The following is a 9,267-nucleotide window of genomic DNA, read 5'->3' as shown; positions in this document are numbered from 1 at the left end:
GTGATACACAAGTTTACAGAGTCCGGGAGGGTTTCTAACCCGTCCCGCAAGATTACAAATAATGCTTCCTATTACAACTCTAGCTTTCCTTAATAGTATCTTGGACTTCCGAATCTCTTTATCCTTCGGGTCGTGGGCCTTCATTAAACCCCGGGTACCATCTTCGGCAGGCCCATTGGGGATGCCTATGTCAGGAAGGGATGTCAAAAGTGTTGTTTTTGTGATTTCACGGAAACCATTAATCATTTGTTTATTGATTGCCCTTTTGCGAAGATAATATGGCGTATGATGTACCTTACTTATAATATTCCACCACCAGCTAATATTACTAATATGTTTGGTAGATGGCTGAATGGTGTGAGAAAACATGGCAAACAGAAGATTAGAATTGGTGTTTACGGCTATTTATTGAGCTATTTGGAGGACTAGAAATGATATTATCTTTAACAAGCAAAGTGGGACTAATTTTTGCAGGTTATCCGGCGAGCTGCTCATTCAGTCCAGCAATGGGTTCTCCTTCTTCCGGTGGAGCAGCGGGAGGATATGATTATTGGATGCAACTGGATGCTAGTGGTTGCTCAGGACTTCTTTTTTCAGGCTACTGGGTGACGACATCTTACTAGAATAGCAAATGCATAGCTTTTCTGTTAGCCGTATTTTCAGTTGGTTGATTCATGTATCGACCTTAGCTTTTCCGTGATTGTAATAAGTGATGATGGATCTATTGTGACTTGATACTTTGTTTTTAATAAAGCAAGCCGTGTGCATCAAAGCAGAGGCTGGGGTATGCTCCTTTATCGAAAAAATATAAGGTATATTGCTTTGGAAAACTTGTGTGAATATTTCTTTAAGGATTTTCTTGTATTTTCTTATCTTTTAAAAACACCTTTATTTTATCATGTCAATTATATAGGATCAATCCTTCCAAAATCGTATGTAGTTTTCTCTCTATGTGCATTTTTTAATTTTGGTACCAAAAACTGTACACCTTATATCTAGGATCGGATGGAGTATTACAATTAATATATGTTGTAACTTGTTGTAGTAACACTAACATCTTATATTACGGGAGGGACGAAGGGTGTAGCAGTTAGCAAGATTTAAACCGTGCACGCAATGAAGGTCCATTAACTGCATGCGATGGAGAAACCTCCTAAAATTAGCAGAGTTGTTGGTTTATTATCTGAGGTTAACCGAAAAGTTATATTGGATCATGGGCACCAGTGCTCTCATTGTATTAAAAAATTCGAAAATTATATTTATATGTTTAAAAAAATTATGTAACAAAATTCTAAAAGTACCTAATGATGTACCCCGCTAACCTACAAAATCTCAATTTCAAATGTTTTATTTTTTGACCTATACAAAAATGACAAAATATGTTTTCTTTTTGTAGATTTGAATCACTACACTCAGATCTATGCATTTGTTATTTTTGTGCACCCTAAGATACACATTATTTTCAGTTGAAAATTTACACGATTATGAGATACAATATCTGCTACATCATGATTTATTTTTAGATTTTTTTAAAACTTAGAAATATGATTTTTAATTTATTTTGCGAAGTAAGATCACTGGTGCTCATGTGCACCAAATCTCTATCCTTAACCGAAAATAGGTCGACGAGAACAGATAGGACAAGCATAATTTTCCCGAGGTGGTTGCCTGGAGACTGACATGCCCAACCTGATGCATCATTGGAGAAAATCTAGGTACTGCACTGAGCCAGCCCTAGCTACTATTACTAGTATGTTAGCATCGGATACGCAAGCACTTATGGCATCTCCAACCGCGCGACCTAAACCGCGCCCGCGTGTCCGTTTGGGTCGAGCCGGACAAAAATGCGGCCCAGCGCGGGGACGCACCGCAAAAGCGGACGGCCGCGGCGTCCGGAACGACGCAAACCCGGCCCAAATCTGGGCTAGGTTTGCGTGGCCGCGGATGGCACGCGCCGTCCGTTCGCGTCCGCGCGCTGGTCGCCTCGTCTCCCTTGGGCCCACCTGTCGGTGACCAGGGAGACTATTAAATGGGGACTGGAGGGGATCTGGCCCTCCACTCCAGTCCCCACTCCACTCCCCGAGCAAAACCGCCGCCATGGCCCCGAAGCGACGGTTCGCTCCCGGAGCGAACGACGACGAGGCGAGCAGCGGCCGCCGTCGTCCGCCGGCGTTGCGGCCATCGGGGAGGAAACCGGCGCGGCCTCCACATCGGAGAGGCCGCCGCGGCGGTGCGGCATTGCCGCAACCGCCGCCTCTCCTCCTCGAGCCGAAGCCGGAGTCCTCGGAGGAGGACCCGGACCTCCGCGCCGCCCTCATGATCTCGGCGGCGGAGGAGGAGGCGCAATGGCCGCACCTCCATGCGGCCATTCGCACCTCCGAGATGGAGGAGGCGGCCCGGCGGGGAGGTCGAGGAGGCGGAGGGCTGGGAGCTCTACGCCCGAGGCCCGCCGGGCGGTACGGGAGGAGGAGGAGGCGGCGCGGCGGGAGGAGGCCGGGCGCCGCGCCGGCGAGGACCGCCGCCGAGAGCGGCGGCGGCAGGAGGACAGACGGCGGCGCCAGGAGGCCAGGCGCCGCGCCTAGCAGGAGAGACAGCAGCGCCTCAGGGAGGAGGCGCTGCTCCGTGCGCCGGCGCAGCGTCGGGTGGCTCCGGACCCCCACTCGCCGTGGGAGGAGGCCCTGTGGTCTCCGTGGCCGGAGTCCCCGGCGCGCTCCGGCCACAACGGCTCGTCGCCGCCGGGGTGGACGACGATGACGTCGCCGACGACGCCCACAGGGGCTAGGCGGCGCACCGGCGGCCACCGCGCCGCCGACCTAACCCTAATAGAGGGTTTTTAATATTAGTTTAAATTTAAAAGCCCATATAGGGGCTTCTTTTGTTAGTTATTTGCCCAAAATAGGGCTATGTATAAATTTGCCCAAAATAGGGCATATGTTTTAATCAAATTTCGTTTAAATTTGCTTTTTTTCTTTTGTTTTCGTGTTTATCGGATTATGCGATGCGTCCGCGCGTTGGGCGCAGCGCGCGACCCAAACGGACACGCGGACGCGGGCCGCTGTCCGCGTGTCCGGCCGGCGATCCAAACGGCCTAAAACGGACGGTCCATCACGTCCGTTTGGGTCGCGCGGTTGGAGATGCCCTTAACCCCCACTACACCCTCCCGCTAGTTCATCCGTTTTAAAATTATTGAAGTTCTAGATTTGTTTAAGTTACCTTATTTTAAGCTTGACCAAGTGCATGAAAAATGTATCAACGCCTATAAACCCAATTTAATTTTTAGATTCATCTACAATATGTTTTCACAATATCAGATTTGATGTTGTAGTAATATCTATCAATTTGGTTAAAGTTAGTTAAGTTCAATGTAGTATAAACTTAGAAATTAATTTATTTCAGAACGGCAGGAGTACCAATCAATCCATACGTAGTCTCAACTAAACAATCATGATGGAAAATGAGATGTTAAAATGGATAACACAACTAAAAACTCACAATAGCAAATGAGATGTTGAAAAGGAAAAACGGAAGCACGATGCTAATGTAGTACGGAGTACAATATCTAATTCATAGAAGTGCGTTCAAATTACAACGTTATTCAATCCCAAATAACATAATTAGACAACATCCTTCAAAACTTCAAAATACAAGCACAGAGACTTATATCAAAACCCTAGTCAAGAGCTCATAGCAATACACAAACCACATTGCTACCAAACTTTGCACAACCCAATACATAGCTCAACAGTCAACATCCAATGTTGCCATAACCAAACCCCTTCAGTAGCAGCCAACACAACTCCAGATATATGTATTATCAAGTACGGGCCGCTCCGATGCTAGTGGTGCGAGACCATTTTTGCGCCATTAGCCAGGAAGGCAAACCCATAGGCATACTCAGTTTCAGCCTCAGGATAGATGATTGGTTCTCCCTTGGTACACATGACCATTTACCCCCTTGTCTTGGCCCTCTTCATTCCAAGGCTGTTGTGGAAAGGGGATTGAGAACCAGATCTTTGCATCCCTTCTTCTCGAAGGGTGCCATTGAGCATTGCAAGCTCACGGAGCTGCTGCTTCTTGAAGAAGTCCTGAGACTCATCCTGCTTATAAAAAATAAAAAAGAACAACTTTAAGACATGGTTCTGCAGAATAGTTTATAAGATCTCAAGTCAAATAACAGAGAACTAGCTTAAGAGTTTAAGAGACATCAAATATCATGCATACCATCGGCTTAAGCAGATCTTCAAGGATCTCACGGGCTCGCATCAGACGAGCATCAATAATTTCAACAGGCATCTCTGCCTCAACCAATATATGAAGGGGTTCATTCAGATGTTCATATCCTGGCTTTCCTCGCATCATTTCCTCCTGCATTAGCACGAACGAAGTGTTAAGGTCCACTCAAATACAAAAACAAACACAAATATGCGAAAAGGCAAAAGGGTAATACTTCAAGGGCAGATGGTTCCCATTGGAAACAGAACAATTTTTGTACGATGATCCAACCTACCAGAAATATATAAGCTCTAACAATATATCAGAAAGTTAAGGATAAGAAGCGGATGGGGAGAAGCCTGGAAAACAGCCAGTATAGCTAAATAAAGAATGGGGTGGGCACCGAAAAGTAAAAGCCTGATCCAACCATAACATGGGATTAGGAAAGGTGACAATGATACAGCTCTATCCTAGTCACGCTTATGACACAAACTTGCCCGACATACATGACCAATACCTATACACCAGATTTGCCAGTCCATCTAATTGATGAGATTAAGGAGCATGGTATCAGGAGTTACCCGAGCTGGATCTTTAATGCTTCCCCGACCTCTTATTAGCACACGGCAGTCAGTAGTCGCCTCCACTCGCTTCAAGGAATTTCCTCTAGGACCAAGGATGCGACCAACAAAATTGTACTAGAAAAATAAACATAAATGCACCATGAGGGACACAACAATTCATAGTATGATACCATAGGAAAAGTACACTTACTGTTGGATATTGGTCTACTGGAATATCAACCCTCATTTGTTTCTTAACAATTAGTCCAGATGAGCTGCCTTGAGAACCTCCGCGCCAGCTATAAGCAGATGAACTCTGAAATGGTTACAGCTCAATAATTTAGATTTTTAGTATCTTTTGATATGGAGAAACAGGAATAGCTTTTGTCGTAAGCAGTTCAAAAGTAATAAAAAAAAGCCAAACGTAAGGAACTAGTTAACCACAGCTTACTTACGACTGTCGTAATAGTTACATGATTGTGCTTAACAGAGATGTAAGTACTCAACTGCTGGGCAAGTGACTCATATGCTGTTTATTTTATTGACAAGCTAAGGTTCAGATACTCACAAGTATTGTGTAATAATCATCTCAAACTCATCTTACGGCGGCAAGGGAAAGACCTAGGAACACTGTGACCAACTACCAGGCTGATGTTAGACAACTAACTAGCATATTGGTTAGAGTTTTGGCATATTGTGCCGAATTAGTGGATTAGTGTTAGCATGTTAGCCAAACTCCAACAGTTGCAATAGAGAGAAGATTTTAATGTCATCTTTTGAACCCTCTGCCTGGAAGGGATGATAAAGTTAGCAAGTTAGCATAAGAACCAAGCAGTATCAAGAAAGCTTCAGCAGTGTCAATATCAGATTGAAACCCCATAGTTAAGATTCCAGTAATAATAAATTAGCATAAGGACCAAAATGTACAAAATGACTAGCCCCATTAGTGTCCCAATCAGTTAGTAAAAACCTGATCTAAGCTTTCAAAACTGGTAATTAGACATGTAAGAGTAAGTTATGTTAAATGGTCAGTATCCATACTTCTGATTGAAATGCTGATGTCCACCCATTCATGTCAGTAGCTGCTCCATTTGAATATAATCCTCCAGATGTTAGTGGACTACCATGTTCAAGGCCACTTTGATTTAAAAGGGAGGCGTTCTCCAACAGTGTGGAAACACGTATAATTTCTGTTTCAAATTGCAATTTCAAGAACAAGATGTACAAGTTAGCAGTTAGAATTAGTGATTAGCAAATGCACATATATACCTGACGAGTTAGTGGAAAGTCACTAATCTAATAGTCATAACAGTATCAACTGCACATCTATATAGTTAGTTGTAAAGCTCTATAACATTTATGCTGAGAAGTTATGCTAAAAAAATTAAATAAATAGTAAGCGCTTGTAGAAAAGATGGATAGCAGAACAAGTATTTAGAATAAAGAGAAGTCAACAAAGATAAATAGAGATACAACATTACAGCTAACCAGAATAACATGAACAAGGCATACAGAAAATGTATAAAAATTTGCAACTCTTTTGCAAGATTACTAAGTGTTCACAACTACAAAAGGTTGGCACACTAGTGTCCATCCAACTAAGTTGAAGTTTCCCTGTGGCCTACTAGTGCCGGTAATTCAAAATATCCTCAAGCACAAAGAATCACCATGAAGGAGACAAGGATACATATTGCCTTCATGGACATGCCATCCAGTGTTATGGGCATGGTTAAGCAATGTAGTTGACTAACAACTCTATAAACCACACCAAGTATTTCATTTCTTAATTATAATGGGGTACATGTTACCATATTTATAGGCATGAGTGCATGGCTTACTTAGTCCCTGAATCATTGATCTCTAACAAAGCTAATCATTTCACTAACCAAAATACAACCAAATCCTAGTAATCATAACTAATCTTGATTTATAGACATAGAAGCTGTTATGCACCATTGAAACTTGATCTAAAATCCCCGACACCCACAGTACCACAATGGTTTTGTTACTGTCTCACCAAGCAATGGCATTTAGACCAGGGGGTTAATTTGCGAAATTTCTTGGTGCAATTCGACTTAAGCTAAATCCTAAGAATTCTAAAAATTCCACTTCCAAAAAGGACCATAATGTGAACTTGAAACCTCTTATCAGAATGCCCGTCGACTCAGTGTGGTCAAAATAGGGCAAAATTTCATCAAAGCATCATATCATAATAAAGAAAAAGTAAAAGTCCATTCCTATCATTGAATAATCCAGCAATGCTGCATATGAACACAGTGACTAACATAAGCTGCTCCTTCAACTGTTTGAGCAAGCTTTGCTATTACTGCACAACTCAGATGTAATGGCCATTTGGCCACTACAGACTCAAAAGAGCTAGAAGCAATAAGCTAACGAAATAAACTAATGGCACCACAGTGTGAACACATAAATGTGGGCTAGGCCAAGCAGATAGACACACACACACGAAAGAAAGTTCCAAAAGAAATGATGCCCCATGGTGACTCAAACTATAATACCCCCAATAGATGCAAATGCCACCAAGAACACAGAATTGCAGATTTGCAGGGTTGCAAGCGCACCAATGAGCTTGAAACATTGAGTTGTGTCATCAAATGAGGTACTATCCAATTTTGTACTTTGGAACAGCATGCCTACACTACTTTGCTGAATGAGGCCAAATGAACGTACTCCAGCAAGCCTCGGTGAAGTTAGTGTAGACATGTATCTCGAGCTTAGAGCTGGACTACAGTGAGATAGCGGTGGGCTCTTAGAGAAGATTGGGTATGTAGAGTTTTAGGCGAATACACGACTTTGAGGAGACGAAGCCGCAAAGGTTGAGAGTTAGACTAAGCTGATGATGAGGGGGCAAGGTGAGGGTGGTAGGTAGGGAAGCAGGGTGGTGGAGTGACACAAAAGACATTAACTTACTGTGGAGCTTCATCATTAGGGAAGGCAAGAATAGTTACACAAGAAGGGAGTGGGGTCACCAGTGTTGGGATCAGCTAAACAGCAATCATGAACCACATCTTTACTCATCTTACAAAATAAAGAGAAGCAGGATATCCCACTCAACAATACCGCAAAGTAAATGCACACATCAAGAATGATTTGGTTTTGTGGTAAATCTAGACCAGTTGCAGATGAGAACAACTTACCCTGCGTACGAAAAGGGTAACCACTCATAGGCAACGAACTGATACAAAGATGAATCGAGGCGTGAAACAAAGAAAGAGGTACACAGACCACACACTCAGTGAGTGAGAGTCAAATACTCTCGCCATCACAAGAGAATATTCTGAATCGTGTGGAAGAAGTAGCAATTCGAGCAGTACATAGGTGTTATCAATGATAGTAATAGCATGATTGTGTGAGAGCTCACCTTGGTTCAGCAACCGTATGCTGTGAGGGAGCACTGGGACGAACGGGTTGAGCTTGTGGCGCTCCGCGAGCAGCTCCGCAAGGTACCTGGAAAAGGATAAGGGGTTAGAACACTCATCGTCTGTCACTGTTGTCGTACACCACTCCAGCCTACCAACTCAGAATCTCAGATTCCTCCCCCTCGGTTAAAATTTGGTGAAATAACCATGAAATCCCCCCATAGATCAAACGATACGAGTAATAATTAGTAAGTGAGCAAAATCACAAGGCGATCGCCGTCGTCAGCACTCAGCGGAATGAAGACCGAGGCGAGCGTCCGGCCTGTGCTTAATCCAGCGAAGCTACGACGAGACGCAATGAGAGCAGAGATCTCGTCGCGGGGGAATCAGATCCGATGCGTAAAAGCCCTAATTAAACCTCGTCGGCCAACACCAGATTCAAGGCGCGGACCCTTCCAAGTCCTCGTCCCAAACACGCCGAATCCGCGTGGAGGAAGGCCCGAATCTGGCCTCCCCGGCACGATCGGGGCCGAACCACGCCCAAAGGCAGCGACGGCGGCTACTACTCCCCACAAACCACATGCAGCACACACCGTCTAGCCCAGTCCACGCCACACACACACACACGATATGACAGTAGGGCGAAGCTAGGGGGAAGAGGAGGAGGAGGAGGAGGCGGGTGGAGCTTGGGTTGCTTACTTCTCCTGCTCGGCGACGGCGGCGGAGGAGGCGCGGAGGCCCGAGATGCGCGGGGAGTGCGGGGTGGTTGACGGGGAGGGCGAGTAGGCCATGTACCGTCCCGACGCCATCTCTGCAGCAGCTACTCCTCTCCTCTCCGTCGGCGGCGGTAGTTGGGCTGGCTAGGGTTGCGCGGCGGTAGCTTATCGCTCGCCCGGCGCCGACGCAGTCTGCGGCAGATGGCGGCGGCGGGTGCGGGCGAGGGGGAAGAGGGGGAGGGGGAGGAGGGTGGGCGAGGGCTTATAAGGAAGGGGACGGACTCAGTCCGACGCCGCGCGTCGCGCGGTAACTCGCGAGCGAACGGATGGAATAGTGGTGTGGACGGAGCGGAGCGGAGGGGCCGTGGCGGCGGCGCCCGGTCTCCTCTCCTCTCC

General features: G+C 45.5%; 1 protein-coding gene across 2 annotated transcripts; it reads right to left on the bottom strand.

The window, feature by feature from the left end:
* Window positions 1–3,541: 3,541 nt before the first annotated feature.
* LOC124693019 (KH domain-containing protein At5g56140-like) lies at window positions 3,542–8,985 on the bottom strand. 2 transcript variants are annotated; one of them, XM_047226460.1, is made up of 7 exons: window positions 8,855–8,985; window positions 8,158–8,243; window positions 5,817–5,965; window positions 4,987–5,091; window positions 4,794–4,910; window positions 4,222–4,365; window positions 3,542–4,100 (listed from the first exon to the last, which is right to left on the bottom strand). In XM_047226460.1, the coding sequence occupies exons 1-7, from the start codon at window positions 8,962–8,964 to the stop codon at window positions 3,948–3,950; spliced, it is 864 nt and encodes a 287-aa protein (XP_047082416.1). In that variant the 5' UTR covers window positions 8,965–8,985; the 3' UTR covers window positions 3,542–3,947. The 2 variants fall into 2 exon arrangements, with proteins under 2 accessions (XP_047082416.1, XP_047082417.1); XM_047226461.1 differs by having other exon boundaries at window positions 3,542–4,097; window positions 8,855–8,983.
* Window positions 8,986–9,267: the final 282 nt, after the last annotated feature.

This window comes from Lolium rigidum, chromosome 2 (genome assembly GCF_022539505.1).
Source record: "Lolium rigidum isolate FL_2022 chromosome 2, APGP_CSIRO_Lrig_0.1, whole genome shotgun sequence".
Taxonomy (NCBI): domain Eukaryota; kingdom Viridiplantae; phylum Streptophyta; class Magnoliopsida; order Poales; family Poaceae; genus Lolium; species Lolium rigidum.
This window is presented reverse-complemented; position numbering and strand designations above follow the sequence as displayed.